Genomic DNA, 17,486 nt, shown 5'->3' on the forward strand with positions numbered 1-17,486 from the left:
CAGAACCCTGTGGAACTCTGGTCCCTTTGATCCAGTGATACGTTCCAGCCTCTGTGAAACCATGTGGACAAGCAGAGACCCGTCCTCGGTCTGAGGCCGCGTGCAGATGGTGAGAAACTTCACAACGTCCAGCAGGTGTCAACCTGTTCACCCTTTGTGTCGACTGTAAATCCAGTTCACCTGAAGCAGCAGCAGCACATCAGTCAGAGTGAGCACAGAGGAGCTGCAGGGTCTGCCGGTTCTGTAGGGTCTGCCGGTTCTGCAGGTGCTGCAGGTTCTGCAGGTGCTGCCGGTTCTGCCTGACAGGAAACACTGTCCTTCACGCTGATGCTGCTTCAGGCTGCTTGTTGACTGTAACCTGAAACCCTGTCACTGTACTGAACCTTTGCCTGCCAGTCACTGCTCAGGGAGAAGAGGGCACGGCGACCATGAAGGCAGCAGCAGGAGGAGGTGTGAGAGTTTGTGACCTTCAGAGTGATCGGACTGATTTCACTGTGTCTGCAGGTTAGCATGTTCGCTAAACGACTCACCTGTGCAGGTACGACACTTCGTCTCATTCTGTCAAACAGGCTGAACATTTAAAGCTCTGCAGGCGTCTGACGGTGGTGAGTTCTCTGTCCCTGTCATCTGAATCAGCTTATTGGTTTGTGACCTGTCTGACTGGGTTTACTGGTGTCTCTGTCTGAAACAAATTTTAGTCTGACAAAAATCGAAATGTGACGACTGAACTTTTGTCTCTCTCTCTACGTTCACTGGAATTATTTAAGTTCAAAAAGTTTTCTCACTGAAAAAAAGTGAAACTAAAGAAACAAAGTTTTATAAATTGAAATTTGATCCTGTTCACCGTTCGATTTCCAGATGAACATGACTGAACACTCAAGATTCCCAGCATCAGCAAATCTCTCACCACTGCACTTCTGCTTTGTGATGCTTTTATTTTGTTAAACCTGAACACAGAAATCATCAGTCAGACACACAAACCGTGACGCCTGTCTGATGAAGTCTCAGTAACTCTGGGACTTGTTTGAAGTGCATTATGGGAAATGTGGGGTTCAGTGTGTCTGTGAAGAACCAGCAGCGAGCCTTACAACAGGAAACAGCTGCTAACTTCTGTCTACCTGTCTCAGATATTTAGGTAAGTTGTGTTTGACGTGCCATGGACCAATCATTGTCCGGTGGGCGGGGCCATGTGAGCGTGCTCAGTTGTTTCCCGCCCTCTGTGGGCAGAGACGTTGCTGCTGCCGTGGTGAAGCCCCTGAGAGCCAGCCTGGGAAACCCCGAGACACACAGTCTGCTGCGCACAGACAGAGAGGTGTGTGTGTGTGTGTGTGTGTGTGTGTGTGAGTGTGAGAGACCTATATGGAAAGTTAAACACACACTCTGTGTTGATGTGTAATCAGTGCTTGTTGAGTGTAAAAATCATTCACAGGGTCTTTGTTCTTGTTTCTGTCAGTCAGGGTGGACAGAATAACAGGAACACCTGTCAGCGTGACACACACACACACACACAGAGTTGAATGATTCATTACAGGACACATCGGACCCTGTGATTGGTTAAGAAATCTGTGTTTGTGTCTCCAGGTTAAGTGGACGATGGAGGTGTTGTGTTATGGTTTGACTCTCCCATTGGATGGAGACACTGTCAAACTCTGTGTTGACATCTACACTGATTGGCTGATGGCCCTGGTTTCTGTGAGAGACTCCATCCCACCACCAATCAGCAGAGAGCCCAACCCGTATGCCCAGAAGATCCTCCGACACCTGTACAGCCTGTTCCTGCCCAGGTAACCCGTCACACCTGGACTCAACCACTGACCAGTGTCTGACACTGATTCCACTGATGAACCCGTGACCCTAAATGACCCCATGACCTTCAATTACCTGGTGACCTTTAATGACCCCATGACGTTCGATTACCTGGTGACCTTTAATGACCCCATGACATTCGATTACCTGGTGACCTTTAATGACCCCATGACCTTAGATTACCTGGTGACCTTTCCTTATTTATGTTCAGTTTATGTTCAGTCTGCACATTATTTAGTCGACAGGATGTTCTGATGGTTCTGTGGAACATTCTTGTGCTAACTGAACAGACTGACGACAGACGAGCCCTTTACATGTCTCAGCTCGTCTTTCTGAACGTTGAACTGGTCACTGCAGAGGTGCTACTGGTCCTTCAGGATGTTCAGTTTTCAGGGTTCCCAGGGGGTTCTATCATCAAAGCACCATGTGAGAGAACATGTTCGTCCATCCCTTCATTAGAGTCCCACACACTTGCAGAATCTGTGAGAAGGAAATCTGTTCTGGAGGCTTGAGGTGGAACAAGCTCATGTTTGGTTTAATTTTTTAACCATCCATTTATCTTATGATCCTTTAGATTGTTCTAGTTGTTCTTCATCATGTTCCAGCGGTCTACGGTTTTATTTGGTGGATCTAGTGGTCATAGATGAAGTTTTGTCCTGTAGGGGGCTTTAGTCTTTAGGTTTCAGTGGTCACAGGGGAAATCTTCATTCTTGAGGTGGTTCTAGTGCTCTTTAGAGGATTTGATGGACACTCAGGAGGTTCTAAAGGTCCTTCGAGGTGTCCTGTAGGTGGCTATATTCATTTTTAGAGGGTTCTAGTTCTCACTGTGGAGGTTCTAGATGTGTTGTGGGTGATTCTATTAGTTCGAACACTTTAGTCAGTGAGTGGTTCTTGTGACTCTTTACAAAGGTCTATTGGGCATTGAGAAGGTTCTACATATCTTTTGGGAGGTTTCAGTGGCCACTTCAGTGGATTTTTAGGGTTCCTTTAAGACCATCGTGGCCCTTTTATGTGGTTCAGGCAGCCACTGGTGAGGTTCCAGCTGTCTGGTTGTATTGTGAGTGGCTCTATTCATCTTCTTTATTTGCATTGAGTCTGTACAGATGTTCTCTTCTGCAGATGTTCTCGACAGCTGGTAAAAACTGACCTTGGGTCACCTCCTGTCCCATAATGCCTTTAGAGGAACGTTACCACACTGCTCAGCGTTCAGGCTTCACTCTGTGTGTTTCATACACTCTTGTCTCTCTGCAGGTCAGACCAGATGAGTCCGGTCTACCTGTCTCTCTGTCAGCAGGTGTTGTGTGCAGTTCGGACATTGGCCAGAGAGAGCGCTGTGATGAGCAGAGACACCTGGGAGACTCTGCTGCACTTCCTGCTTCGCATCAACCATGCCATGCTGGCTCCGCCCACTGCTGCAGGTGAGACAGTGACCCCACCCCCTTTGTGTCCTCACCTGTGTCTGACCTGTCTGTCTGTCACCTCTTTTGCATGTTTCGGAAGCAGTCGGGCGTCTGGTCGCAACGTTTTCTGAGAGTTGTCGGGAACGAAGAGATTTTGGTTCCACATCTGATAAAAACACGTTTAAAATCAGAGTCAAATTCACACCTGGATTTCTGACAGAGGATCTGAGTTGGAAGCCAGTAGACCACGGGTGGGCGGGGCCAACGGGTGGGCGTGGCCAACGGGAATGAGCTCAGGTTTAGGTCTTTAAGCTGGAGACAATTTTCAGACATCTGACTTTAACTTCTACAGCAGCTCTGCAGAATCTGCAGAATCACCTGAGCTGTCTGAAATCAGTCAGACCGGAGGTGAAGCACTGACAGGCAGAGACGTCCACAGGGTCAGAGACCAGGACCGAGCAGTCACCTGAATCAGCGGCCAGGTTGTTGCTATGGAAACCTGACTGGAACGTACGCGGTCGAGTGTTGAAATAAAGTTTTTCAATAACTTTTGAAAGAAGTGGAAGTTTGGAGACGTCACCTGTCTGTCTCTCAGCAGGCGGTGTGTCCAACCTGTCGATGGCGGTCCTCTTGGAGGTGTGGTTGCTGTCTTGCTCTCAGTGCTTCCCGTCGCGCTCGCTGTGGCAGATGTGCAGACAGATGTTGAGCAGCTGGAGACATCAGCCTGCGGTGGTGGAGCACTGGAACCGAGCCGTCGCAGCTTTAACCTCCAGGTTCCTGTTCTGTCCACCACCGTCTGTCACAGTGACACACACCGGGTTCTTCATGTTAGCAGCTGCTGTTGTGTTGTGTTGTTGCATGCTCAGGTTGTTGCTGCTGACCTTTGGTTCGTCGTTCCCTCCGTTTAAAGTGGCAGATGAAGACGCTGCTCTGATCCCTGCAGACATGGAGGACGACAGAGTCCCTCAGACCTGGTTCAGGTTCCTGCACATGTTCAGGTTAAACTCTGTGAAACATCATATTTTAATATCTGTGAGACGTGTCAGTCTCTCTAACTTCAGACTGGACGTGTGATGTGTCCCCCCCTCCCCCGCAGTAACCCGGTGGACCTCGGCCGCCCGCTCGTTGCTGGTTCGGCTCCTCCCACTCAGGAGGAGGTGTTAAGAGGAGGAGACTCTCAGCTGCCAATCATCTTCTTCAGAGCCATGAGAGGAGTTAGCAAACTGGTCGACGCCTTCCTGGGTACTCTGACCTCTGACCCTCATCTGAACCCCACCCTAACCTCTGACCCCATCACACCGCTGTGCTGTTTCTGTGTCTGATATTTCAGTTGATTGATTAGTTTCAGTTTATTGATTAGTTTCTCTTCAGGAAGTCGTGGATTTCTCTTCATCTGAGTGAAAATAACTTCATAGCAGACGATTGACGACAGATTTACTCACCTCTGAGAGCAGAACGCTGAGCAGAGAACGTTCTCTGTGTTCTGTGTGCAGGTGTGACAGTGGACGACAGAGAACCGACAGAGCTGCTGCTAAATACTGGTACTAACACGCGCACACACACACACACTGTGCACCTATTGGCTGTAACTGCTGTGTTTCTCCAGGACTGACAGCCAGGATCCACTTCAGAGACCGGCTTCCTTCTCTTGGTAAACCAGATTAATCCAAACTGATCAATCTAATCAATAAAATCCTCTGACAGCAGAGTCTGAACTAGAACCTGGTTCAGAACCAGAACCTGGTCTGGTCTCTTGGACTCACAGGACAGAAAAATTTCTCTGATTGAAATCAAACCTTCAGTCTCACCTGTGTTCTCACCTTGTCTCCTCCCAGGTGTTGCTGTGACCAGGAGCCCCTTCAGAGACCGCCTCCCCTCCTACAGTAAGCCCCGCCCCCACTGCCTCCATCTGGTCTCCTTCATAGAACAGACTGCATCTGTCCTCTGGTGTCCTCAGGTGTCTCCCGGCCTCGTTCTGGCAGTGCCCCGCCCACTCCAGTGAACATACTGAGCATGCCCAGTGCCCCGCCCCCAACCACTTCCCCCCCTCCGCACAACAGACGACTAAAACCTGCGAATGTTTCCAAGGCAACCAGCAAACCTCCTACGGTATGACATCAGGTTCACCTCAGCTCACACACATCCCACCAGTTTGGTTTCACTGTGTCCAGACGAGAACAACACAACACAACAACATGACAACAACAACACAATGACTGAACTCAGTTCATCGATTGTGTTGTTGTTCTTGTTGTTGTTGATTGTGTTGTTGTTGACGGGAACTCAGGTGAACTCTGTCTCGTCCTGTTGTTCTGACCTGTGGACATCCTCCTTCTCTCCTCTCAGACGTCTCCCTCCTCCCCTCACTGCAAGTCCTCCTACCCTACTCCCCCCTCCCCTCCCCCTCTCTCATACTGTCTCCGACCCTCCCCCTCCCCCCTCAGGTGTAACGTGGACTCCCTCCTGCACCTGTTTGGCTGCTGGTTGTTTGATGCTGCTCTGATCAACAAAGACTCTGGTCTGTCAGCAAATACTGTACCACACACTGTAACACACACTGTACCACACACTGTAACACACACTGTACCACACACTATACCACACGCTGTAACACACACTGTAACACACACTGTACCACACACTGTAACACACACTGTACCACACGCTGTACCACACGCTGTAACACACGCTGTAACACACGCTGTACCACACACTGTAACACACACTGTAACACACACTGTACCACACACTGTAACACACACTATACCACACGCTGTACCACAATCTGTAACACACGCTGTACCACACACTGTAACACACACTGTACCACACACTGTAACACACACTGTACCACACACTGTAACACACACTGTACCACACACTGTAACACACACTGTAACACACACTGTACCACACACTGTAACACACACTATACCACACGCTGTACCACAATCTGTAACACACACTGTACCACACACTGTAACACACACTGTACCACACACTGTAACACACACTGTACCACACACTGTAACACACACTATACCACACGCTGTACCACAATCTGTAACACACACTGTACCACACACTGTAACACACGCTGTAACACACGCTGTAACACACGCTGTAACACACACTGTAACACACACTGTACCACACGCTGTAACACACGCTGTAACACACGCTGTAACACACACTGTAACACACACTGTAACACACACTGTACCACACACTGTAACACACACTATACCACACGCTGTACCACACGCTGTAACACACGCTGTAACACACACTGTAACACACACTGTAACACACACTGTAACACAGACTGTAACACACACTGTACCACACACTGTAACACACACTGTACCACACACTGTAACACACACTGTAACACACACTGTACCACACGCTGTAACACACGCTGTACCACACACTGTACCACACACTGTACCACACTGTACCACACACTGTACCACACACTGTACCACACACTGTACCACACACAGCTGGTCACTGTGATGTCACTGTGATGTCAGAAAGATGGGCAGGAGGTCGAGCCGAGGCATGCGGGACGCTCTGCAGAATCTTCACCTGTAAGAAGACAGCAGAGGACATCCTGCCCGTCTACCTGTCCAGGTATACGTCTGTCTACCTGTCCAGGTGTCTCTCTGTACAGCTGTCTTTGGACCGTGTTAAGATCATGGTCCCTCCCCTCTCTCTCCTCAGGTTTTACCTGGTTCTCCTGCAGGGTCTCCAGGTGTGCGAGGGGGCGTGTCCTCCTGTTCTGGCATCCATCCTGTTGAACTCCACCTGCCTGTTCTGCTGTGACCTGAGAGGAGTCAACCTGCTGCTCCCCACCTTCACCTCAGCGCTGGAGAGCGTGCTGCTGGACAGGTACGAGTACTGAAGCTACTACAGGCACCGTGGATGCTACTGCAAAATGTATCACTGCAACCTGTCCACGGGCGGACGTCAGGACGAGGTCACAGGTCACACCTTAGTCATCCGACAGAATCTGACGAATGAAAATCAAATGTGAGAGACAGGAAGAGAGGAGAGGGGGATGCCAGGTTCATGGGTGGAGCTCAAGTTTAGGGGTGAGACCTGAGGAATTGTGGGAAGTTGTGTGGCGTCTCAGGAGGCCGACGCTCCACAGAAACACCGAATTCTCTGATGAATCCAGTTCACGTCGTATCAGCATGAATCATGAGCAAGAAACTCACCTCAGTCTGAACACACACGCACACACACAGATGAGAGCAACCTCACTGTTGGCTCCTCCCCTTCATGCTGACGTTAAACCTGGCTCCAGTGAGTTCCTCGTGTGCTGTGATGTCACAGGTGTTCTGACCCAAGCTCAGGTGTAGCTGCTGAGACCACAGACACGGTTCTGTTGACGTTGGTCAGTCCAGGTCCTCTGGACAGGAGCAGTAGCAAACTGTTCGTGAAGCCTGTAACCAACAACCCACCTAATCCTTCAATCATTGGACACCTACAGGTACAGACAGGTGTGACTGCAGGTAACTCTCTTTGTCCTTGTGTGTCCGTGTCTCTCATCCAGAGACCTGCTGAGGTTTAAGAGTTTCGTGAGTGTAGTGGATTTGAGACGACCCTCCATCCTCATCCTGGCGTCCATGCTGCCCCTCCCTCTGCAGTTTGGATCCGTCCAATCCGAGGTAACCTCCCATCCACCTGCTTAAACACCTGCATGCACATGTACAGAGCTGAACTGTACTTCACAGCTGAAGAATGAACAAGAAGCACAGCCACAGTCACGTTCACCTGTCTGTGTGCTCAGGGGTTGCTGAACAGGTGGTCGGGTGGTAATGATGTCAGTAGCTTCCTGTCTCTGAAGCCCCGCCTCATTAGTGTTCTAGTTGGAGCTCTGCAGACGGAGAGCGACACCCACAACACACAGGTGATCCTGGGTGAGTCAGAGGTCAGAGGTCTGCTTCCTGTTCCCTAACCCCTAACCCTCAGCTCTGACTGTTAAATGGTTTCTAATGCAGCCGCCATGTTGAACCTGGTTCAGGACTCGGCTCTGGGACAAGGTGTGGGACAAAGTCAGCAGGTGAGTGAACACCTGCTGAGCCTGAGCGTCTCAGTGCTGCTGCACAGACACAAAACAAAGCCAGACTGTTCGAAATGTGCTGCATCTCTCTGGGTTTTACAGGAAACTGAGTCCCAGTGTGGTGGAGTCAGGAGACCCAGATGGACCAGTGGAACCAGTGGAAACAGACAAACCAGAGGAACCAGTAGTGAATGATGATCATTTGCTGTTTTAATTAATTCTGTAATTGATGTGTGATGATCCTGTAACATTGACCTGTCATGACATGGAAACCTGACAGTAACTTGTGTGTGTGTTGCCACGGTAACCAGCCATCCAGCTGGATTCGGCAGGTGTCCTGTGGGTTCAGTTTGTGCGTCTGCTGACTCAGCGTCTGACGGCTCAGTGGAGGAATGACTCAGCAGTTTGTCTGTCTGCACTGGAAGTACTGGGAGGACTGGCCAAGGTAGACACACGTAGACACACACCTGCACACACACACACACCTGAACCTGTACCTGTGACTCGGCGGTGTGGTCCTACAGGTGGAGGTGAGGGTGGAGGAGTCGGAGAGGAGGCGGGCGGTCAGCTCTGTCTGCAGTTACATCGTGTTCCAGTGCAGTCGTCCTCCTCAGCTTCACTCCAGAGAGCTGCACTCCATCATCGTCGCTGCCTTCCACTGTCTGAACGTCTGGTTAACTCACCACCCCGCCATGTTTGACCACCAGGTAACTACCCACAGACAGGCGCCTGGTGTGTGTGTGTTCTGTGTTTTGTGTATTTTGCTGTGTGTGTCTTCAGGACTGCTTGCTGGAGGTCTTGGAGATCGTGGAACTGGGGATTTCGGGCAGTAAGTCCAGACTGGGACAGGAAGTGAGGTGTAAAGAGGAGAAGGAGCTGAACCCGGCCTCTCTGAGGGTGAGGGAGGCTGCTGAGGCCACGCTGAACTGGTGAGCAAAACAAACACACCCTGAGATGCTCCCAGCTGTGTCCGTGGACTGAAGCCGTGTCAACCTGTAGTTTCCATGAGCCAGATGTTGTTGTTGTTCTTCGTGGTTCTCACAGAATCACCTGATCCAACGTGTGACTCCTGATCAGGCTCAGCAGACCGACGCTGAGACGATCTGTCTCTGACCTGAAGTCATATCTCAGTGTGATGCAGGTCTCAGGAGCACTTCCATTTGTTGGAGATTTGTTGAACGAGGACGCTCTGATTGGCCGGTCTGCTTCGAGCGGTGGCAGCGTGAAGAAGTTCCGGTACTTTGTGGTGGACAGCTCGGTGATTCTGGCCATTCTGGAGCAGCCGCCGGGACCTGAACAGGGTTAGTCCTCACTCACTGACTCACAGGAAGACAAATGCACACACACACACACACACACACAGTTTTCTGTGAACTGACGAATCGATCGATCAGTTGATTGATTTGGCTCCAGAATCAAAGACCTCAGTGTTTCTCATGATGTTTGAACGTCGTGCAGCGTCGTGTCCGTCGCTCACAGCGCTGATCAGAGGACCATCAGGACGTCACACCTGGACTCTACAGCTCCACCTGGAGCCCAGAGAGGGACGAACACAGGCACAGGTAACTCAGTACAACCTCCATACAGGTGCAATAACAATGATGTAAGAAGTAAACAGAGTGTGTCACAGGCCTCAGGTCAGCATGTTCCTCTCCTGTCTGTTGATTGGATGCAGCAGACTCTGATCCCAGAACGACGCGGCGTGGCCCAGGAGGATTCTGGGATACGGTGTGGTGTTAAACACAAGCTGTTTCCTGAGAACATGGACAGAGTCCCTTCAGTTAAAGCAGATCTGAGCATCCCAGCTCTGAACAGGATCGTTCCTGACGGGGTAGGAACGAGAACCTGAAGCAGAACCTGAAGCAGGTCCAGAACCTGCAGAACCTTTGTTCTGATCTCAGTTAGAATTGTCCTGTGTTCTTTACCTGGTCTGTGACTGACCATGTTTCTGAAAGTGATTTATGATGAGTCATCTGGTGCCAGGTGTAAACTCCTCCTCTGTCCTCTGTCAGGTGCAGCAGCAGCTGGAGCGTCTGCGAGCAGTGTTGAAGAGACAGCAACAGGTTAAACATCCCCCGCAGGTGAGCGGTCATTTGGTTGTCATGACAACCTGCAGGCCGCCGCCTCCAGTCACCAACTTCCAGACGGCAAGACTCTTCCTGTCCCACCTGGGCCTGCTGACACCTGAGACCCTGAAGGTACCGAGGACATGAGGACAGGACAGAGATCAGTTCAGTGACTGATTGATTTACTCAGACCTACATGTTTGTCTCACCTGTCCGTCTGTAGGATCCAGGTACCAGTGGTGTCCCGACTCAGCTGGTGTCTCTGGACTCATCTGTTCCAGGTTTCTCAGCGGATCTGAGACGTTTGGATCAGCTGCCGTCCAGAAACTGTGACTCTGCCTTTGTCTTCTACATGAGAGCAGGACAGAGAACAGCTGCTGAGGTCCTACACACCTGTCTTTCACCTGTCTATGATTTTAGTCTGTCTGTCTCACCTGTCTGTCTCTAACCTGTCTGTCTCTGTGTAGATCTTAAAGAATGTGGAGTCCAGGTGCAGTGTCTCATCTCACTTCCTGGACTTCCTGTCGTCTCTTGGTCGACCAATGGAGGTGGGGCCACAACAGGGGGGTGGGACCAGCTCTAGAAGTCCAGGTCTCTGATTGGCCCACATGATGCTTGTTGATGGCACACTGTCAGGTGTCAGAGGTCACCTGAGGTCACTGTGTTCTCCCTGAAGCTGATTGGTTGTTTTCTGACTACCAGAATTCCCTGCTGTCGTGGGTGACAGTGGAGGGGGTGTGTTTAACGGAGAGAAGTTCGTCCTGACGTTCACCGATGCTCTGACAGAGCTCACCTTCATCGTCCCATCATCATCATCATCCTCATCATCATCACAAGGTCAGTGTCTGATGATGTCAGCAGTGACATCACAGTCAGAAGACGTCAGCGTTTAACGAGGTCACTTCCTCCGTGACTTTATTAACGTCTTCTTTTGTTTGTCTGAAGCTGCTGATTGGTTGAAGAGTCCAGAGGAGGCGGGGTCAAAGACTGAGTCACCATCCCGCCTGCGGAGTCATGTTGAGCTCAGCCAAGACTCCGCCCCTCAATCCACAGTACAGACCTTCAAAATAAAAGCTTTTTCATGTGGTTATTGCTGAACTGTCTCTGCGTCTAACCTGTCTGTCTCTGACCTGTCTTTCTGTCTCTGACCTGTCTGCCTCTGACCTGTCTGTCTCTGACCTGTCTCTGATCTTTCTGTATGTCTCTGACCTGTCTTTCTGTCTTTGACCTGTCTGCCTCTGACCTGTCTCTGACCTGTCTCTGATCTTTCTGTATGTCTCTGACCTGTCTTTCTGTCTTTGACCTGTCTGCCTCTGACCTGTCTCTGACCTGTCTCTGATCTTTCTGTATGTCTCTGACCTGTCTTTCTGTCTCTGACCTGTCTGTCCAGAGTTCTCCAGCTGACAACCTGAAGTCTTTTCCTTCCGTGTCCTCGTCCTTCGTCTCTGAGTCGAGGCTCCTGATAGTTTGGGTCGAGCGCTTTGAGGACGCCGGTAAATATCTTTGAATGACTGTGACTGCAGACGGTGACACGTTCAAGGAAAATCCGACATAAAGAGTCTTAGTGAGGTTCTGGTTCATCACGAGCCTCTGAACTGTGGAACACGGTCCACAGTTCTTCAGGTGAGCTGAGATCAGGTGACACATCGGGGGAGCAGCAGAGAGACAGACCTGTCTCATCACCCTCAGTTTGGGTCAAACATTCAGGCCTGTACTCTTCTGCTGGTTCCTTTCACCTGAACACTCAGGTAACAGATCACATGGTCATCAGGTGTGATGTGTGGACTGCAGTCCACCTGACCTCTGACCCTGACCGCTGACGTCTTCCCATATATCTAAACGCAGATGTCCCTTTGGTCCTGGTTCTGGTTCACAAAGGTGGACCGACTCTGTGACTGAAGCTCTAATCGAATTGATCTGATCTAATTGAACCCCGATCAGCACGTTTGTTCGTGCCAGAGAGCATGATGGGACGTTCACAGCTGAAACTTTATGTTGCTCCACTCGTTCGTTCAGGTGCTCCCTGTCTGCAGCTGTGTCCCAAACATTACGACTGACCACACTGATGCTGTTAGGTACTGATACAATATGATCTGCAATATGAAACATCTGAAAGAGCACTGGGTGAACTGGTCACACTGAGGATCCACCAGCACAGACTGGGACGGAGCTCTGACTGTGACTCTGTGTTTCAGAGAGTTTCCTTGCGTGTGATCTGCTGCCGGAGAAGACGACAGACACAGCGACGGGGTAAAACACACACTGTTCAAACAGCTTCAGTCCTATTCTCCAACAAACTGTGACATCTGTCCATCGATCTGTCCCACAGAGCACCAAACGTCCACCTGATCTTCATCCATCCTCTGAGAACTGGACTCTACCGGATCCGTTTCCATGAAAACGCCACCAGCAAGTTCGGTTTGGTGGTTCCACTGGTCAATGGGAGTGTGGTCAGCAAGAGGTCACTGGGTACGTCTGTCCGCCACCTGTCCGCCACCTGTCCGTCACATGTCCGTCACGTGTCCGTCACGTGTCCGCCACCTGTCCGTCACATGTCTACCACCTGTCAGTCACCTGTCCGTCACCTGTCCGTCACATGCCTACCACCTGTCCGCCACCTGTCACCTGTCTGCCACCTGTCCGTCACATGTCTACCACTTGTCCGCCACCTGTCTGTCACCTGTCTGTCACATGTCCGCCACCTGTCCGTCACCTGTCCGTCACGTGTCCGTCACCTGTCCGTCACATGTCCGTCACGTGTCCGTCACCTGTCCGTCACATGTCCGTCACGTGTCCGCCACCTGTCCGTCACCTGTCCATCACATGTCTACCACCTGTCCGTCACATGTCTACCACCTGTCCGTGACCTGTCCGTCACATGTCTACCACCTGTCCGCCACCTGTCTGTCACCTGTCCGCCACCTGTCCGTCACATGTCTACCACTTGTCCGCCACCTGTCTGTCACCTGTCCGCCACCTGTCCGTCACATGTCTACCACTTGTCCGCCACCTGTCTGTCACCTGTCCGCCACCTGTTTGAGGCTTCAGTTTGGATCACAGGATTGTTTGAAAAAGAAAAACGATAACAAACGAATTTAGCCGTAACAAGGACTTCCTGTCTGTCTCCAGCTTTCCTGGTCAGAGAAACGGTCATTAACTGTTGCCATCGGCGACGGTTGGAGAGTGACTCCGCCCCTCTGCCTCATGTCAGAAGGAAGCACCTGATCAGTGACATCATCCTTCGCTACCGCCACTGCCACTCGGCGCCGTCCTTTTACTCTGCCCTGTTCCACGACCTCTGACCTCCTTACCATCAGCAGTTACTGTCATTGCTTTCAGGTGAAAAACGTCCTAATGACACCTGATGACAGGTGTTACTGAGTGATGATGTCACCTGCAGGTATAATAAACAGTGTGTACTGAAACCTCTGTGGTCTCTGTCTGATTGGTCCTCTGGTGAGTGATGTCATCACGTTATGACCGGAACATTTAACGTTTATACACCTGAACAGGCCAATCAGAATGGTTCCTTCTCTGGGGTCTCAGCTGGACCCGCTTCACTCCTTTCCTCCTCCTCCTCCTCCCTTTGTATTTTGGCTCCTTCCACCTGTCTCTCCTCTGGTTGCCATGGTTAGCGCCTTCAGGCTATCTGGTTACCATGGTGACGGACAACGAAGCTCTTAAAACCTCTTGTACGCATCGATCTTTGTGTTTTCACGGTGTCATTTAGAAAACGGATCAAACTGATCATGTGATCGGTGTGTTTTTATCTGTGATCGATAACCCGTCGGTGACGTCATTCTGCTTCCTTTCTGTGCGGGAAGTCGGTGAGGAGAGGAAAAGCTGCTGACCAGCCAATCTGCTGCTGGTGTCTCTCTGCGGGTTTTATTCTCCTCCATCCCCCTCTCATCTCCTCCTCCTCCTCCTCCTCCTCCGCTCCGCAGCAGCGATGCTCCTGCCGGGCCTGGCCGGTCTCGGTGCTTTGTCTGCGGCTTGGCAGTAGATCAGCGGGTCGGTGCGGGTCGCGGCTCTCAGTCATGGTGCAGAAATCCCGGAACGGCGGGGTCTTCCCCGGAGCGCAGGCCGACCAGAAGAAGCTGAAGGTCGGCTTCGTGGGTCTGGAGGCCGGAGGGACCGAGTCCAGCAGGGACGGAGCTCTGCTCATTTCAGGTAAACACGCGACAACCGCGGCGGCTCGCGCGGGTTGATTGACGGAAAATAATGTTTGTGTTTGTGTGTGTGTGTGTGTGTGTGTGTGTGTGTGTGTGTGCTGTCACTGTACTGCTCTGGTTAAACATTGTGAGGATCAGTTTGAGTCATGGACCCCGCAGAGTGAGGACATGTCTGATCCTCACTCCTTCACAGGTCCAGACCTGGTTTCAGGGTCCAGGTTAGAATCAGGGTTTGTGGGGGAATGGATTGTGTGTGTGTCCTCACAGAGATAGAAGAGGGGTGTGTGTGTGTGTTGTGTATGAACACTGTGATTGTGTGTCTGATGCAGGGACATGAGACCCGGACCTGTTCCGGGACATTCCCTCAGTTCTCTGTGGTGAATGAAAAATAAAAACATTTATTCACATCCATCCTGCAGGTTTGGACCAATCAGGTTGAAGGAGGATGTTTATGTGAACACGTGAGCTGATACTTGGATGTGATTGCATGATGTTTTATTTACTGCAGCAGTTCTCTGACTTTAAATCAAAGCTTCGTCTCTGATCGTTCAGGTGGATGAATGTTCCGGTCACACGTGTTTAGACCGTGAAGGCTTCTGTAGCCTGGGAGCACAGTCACGTGACTGACTGCGGGAGGCGGGGGGCGGTGTCAGGTTATACCTGGACGGAATCTGCTCTGAGAAAAGATCTTTTAAGGATTTTCTTTATGTTCTTGTTCTTATATTTTCTTAGTAAAAAATAATGAAAATGAAAGATAATAATAAAAATAATGAATATTAATTGATAATCAGAGACAGAATGTCTGTGTTCTGGAGGATTCGTTGCCCATATAAGGGCATCAAACAGGGTTAATCACCCACAGATAATAATGTAAAGGTGTGAAATATTGATCACTGATTGATTCACCAGTGTTCGTGTGTTCTGGGGATTTTTGTTTTTACAGAAATGAGACACAGAATAAGTCTGTAGTTTTACCTTCATCAGACTGAGGATGGAAGGAGGGAGGAGGAGGAGGAGGAGGAGGAGCTGGACTCACAGGGACGGACTGAGCGGTCCATCTGATGATGAGGCAGAAACCAGATGATCAGAGCAGCTGTTAGTTCCACAGAGATCAACACCGAACAAACTAAATCTCTTTGTCATCAAACAACAAACACGTGCAGTAAAATGTTTCGTGATAAATGTGATGAAACATGATTCAGGTCGTTGTTCACAGCGAAGACGTTAAAGTTTTTATCGAATGTTCTTCAGAGAACAGCCGAGTCTCAGAAGCGGTTTCCAGTTACTCAGACTCATGAACCACGGACGTGAACGGTTTAATAAACAAACGTCGGCAGTTCTTCAGGCGGCTGTGAGACGGTCACGCTGAGTTTTGAGGTTCGTGGCTCAGGGAAACACTTCGAACATCGTCACGGTTCCTAAAACGTTTTGTTACATCGACAGTTTGGAACCGAAGACGATCAACTCTGAACTGCAGGTCGAACAAGAAATAAAATGAATGAACTACCAGAATAGTTGTTTATTAATTTGCTGTCAATCAGCTAATTGATTGATTGACTAACGGCTTCAGTCCTGGATCAGTACACCTGTTTCTGTGGGCTCAGGTGGGGAGGAGGGTCCTCGGCGGCAGCGCAGCAGCGTCTCTGGAGGAAAGAAACCTCCGAAACGAAACGCTCTCTACAGACGACTCCAGAACTTCCTGTACAATGTCCTGGAGAGACCTCGAGGATGGGCCTTCATCTACCACGCCTACGTGTAAGTACCTGCTGACACACCTGTCCGCCCCCCTGTCCGCCCATCTGTCCACACACTGCACCTTCTCACTGTTAGCTGCTAATAGTTGATGATAATAAAAACAGGGCAGGTGTTTCTATTATTCCGCTTCTGTCAGTGAGGTGAGACTGAACAGCAGAAACACCTGTGATCCACCTGGGTCTGCACCTGTGAGACAGGTTCAGCAAAAACAGAAGAGAAGGATTTACTGCAGGACTGAGGACCTGACTGAGGACCAGACTGAAGACCTGACTGAGGACCAGACTGAGGACCAGACTGAGGACCAGACTGAGAACCTGACTGAGGACCTGACTGAGGACCTGACTGAGACACTGTAATAAAACAACAGTAAATAAATTAAAGCATCACTGAAGTGATCACACGCTGCACAATCAAAATCACAAATGTGATTTCATGATTTTATGTTTCCGGGTTGTCCCTCCATCCCTCCATCCCTCCGTCCCTCCGTGCCTCTGTCCCTCCATCCCTGTGTCCCTCCGTCCCTGGACATAACTGGATGTTGGTGGAGGAGTAAAACTGAAATGTAAATGTAAATGTGTTTAGTTTAAATCATAGATTTCGTCTTTAAAACAACGTGAGCGTGAGAAAATAAAAACCAGTAGAAAAATGAAACTGATGAAGGAGAGCTGGGTCAGAGCAGGCTGCTCTCAGGTCAGTTTCCTGGAACAGCTGAGGATCAGTAACTGAAGACAGAGCTGAGATCAGTTTTCAGGAACATGGCAGTGTGCTCACAGTTTGTTATGTGTTCAGGTTCCTGCTGGTGTTCTCCTGTCTGGTTCTGTCTGTGTTCTCCACCATCAAAGAGTACGAGAAGAGTTCAGAGGACGCTCTCTACATCCTGGTAACACACACAGCTCACACAGTCAGTCACTGATCTGAGGTCAGTGGATGAACTGAATAATCTCTGTAAATAGAACGTTGGGATATTTTTAGCTGCCCTGTTCCTGTGGTTTGGTATTTTCAGTTCAGTGTTTCCTTTGTGTGAAACAGCATCAGACAGAAATCTTCTGATCATCAGCTTTTTGTTTCCAGCTTCTCAGACTGAAGGCAGGTTGGTCAGTGATGAAAACTGTGTTGCTGTTGTGCGACAGGAGGTTGTGACCATCGTGGTGTTCGGGGTGGAGTACATGGTGAGGATCTGGGCTGCAGGGTGCTGCTGTCGGTACAGAGGGTGGAG

General features: G+C 50.2%; 2 protein-coding genes across 13 annotated transcripts in view; both read left to right on the forward strand.

Moving 5' to 3' along the window:
• The first annotated feature begins 394 nt into the window (after positions 1-394).
• Positions 395-13,870, forward strand: ralgapb (Ral GTPase activating protein non-catalytic subunit beta). Of its 12 annotated transcripts, none has more exons than XM_041033394.1 (33): positions 395-504; positions 1,128-1,312; positions 1,582-1,784; positions 3,058-3,224; positions 3,802-3,979; positions 4,073-4,204; positions 4,303-4,448; positions 4,700-4,747; positions 4,813-4,857; positions 5,042-5,089; positions 5,164-5,315; positions 5,553-5,724; positions 6,713-6,842; positions 6,933-7,100; positions 7,768-7,882; positions 8,005-8,134; positions 8,216-8,277; positions 8,380-8,464; positions 8,589-8,722; positions 8,802-8,984; positions 9,058-9,206; positions 9,409-9,578; positions 9,736-9,839; positions 9,953-10,108; positions 10,290-10,475; positions 10,567-10,725; positions 10,811-10,934; positions 11,046-11,180; positions 11,289-11,395; positions 11,734-11,836; positions 12,539-12,593; positions 12,673-12,812; positions 13,473-13,869. In XM_041033394.1, exons 2-33 carry the CDS (start codon positions 1,157-1,159, stop codon positions 13,643-13,645), a joined length of 4,215 nt encoding a protein of 1,404 aa, XP_040889328.1. In that variant the 5' UTR covers positions 395-504; positions 1,128-1,156; the 3' UTR covers positions 13,646-13,869. The 12 variants fall into 12 exon arrangements, 11 of the variants coding, with proteins under 11 accessions (XP_040889328.1, XP_040889329.1, XP_040889333.1 ...); XM_041033395.1 differs by having other exon boundaries at positions 396-538; XM_041033399.1 differs by having other exon boundaries at positions 398-605; positions 4,073-4,186; positions 13,473-13,870.
• A 71-nt stretch (positions 13,871-13,941) lies between these two features.
• The window catches only part of LOC121178912 (potassium voltage-gated channel subfamily KQT member 2), a 19,973-nt gene continuing 16,428 nt past the window's right edge, over positions 13,942-17,486 (forward strand). Inside the window, exons 1-4 of the mRNA XM_041033405.1 lie at positions 13,942-14,513; positions 16,120-16,270; positions 17,060-17,150; positions 17,401-17,486. The exon at positions 17,401-17,486 is cut by the window's right edge and continues 41 nt beyond it. Of these exons, the coding sequence (XP_040889339.1) occupies positions 14,381-14,513; positions 16,120-16,270; positions 17,060-17,150; positions 17,401-17,486 (461 nt within the window). The 5' untranslated portion in view covers positions 13,942-14,380. The remainder of the gene's footprint in view (positions 14,514-16,119; positions 16,271-17,059; positions 17,151-17,400) is intronic.

This window comes from Toxotes jaculatrix, chromosome 3, assembly GCF_017976425.1.
Source record: "Toxotes jaculatrix isolate fToxJac2 chromosome 3, fToxJac2.pri, whole genome shotgun sequence".
Lineage (NCBI taxonomy): Eukaryota > Metazoa > Chordata > Actinopteri > Toxotidae > Toxotes > Toxotes jaculatrix.

Coding starts and splice junctions, on each gene's coding strand:
- ralgapb (XM_041033394.1), top strand. CDS start 1,157: ATGGACCAATCATTGTCCGGTGGGCGGGGCCATGTGAGCGTGCTCAGT. Junction 8,135..8,215: donor CAACACACAGGTGATCCTGG/GTGAGTCAGAGG, acceptor TTTCTAATGCAG/CCGCCATGTTGAACCTGGTT. Junction 9,840..9,952: donor AGGGACGAACACAGGCACAG/GTAACTCAGTAC, acceptor GATTGGATGCAG/CAGACTCTGATCCCAGAACG.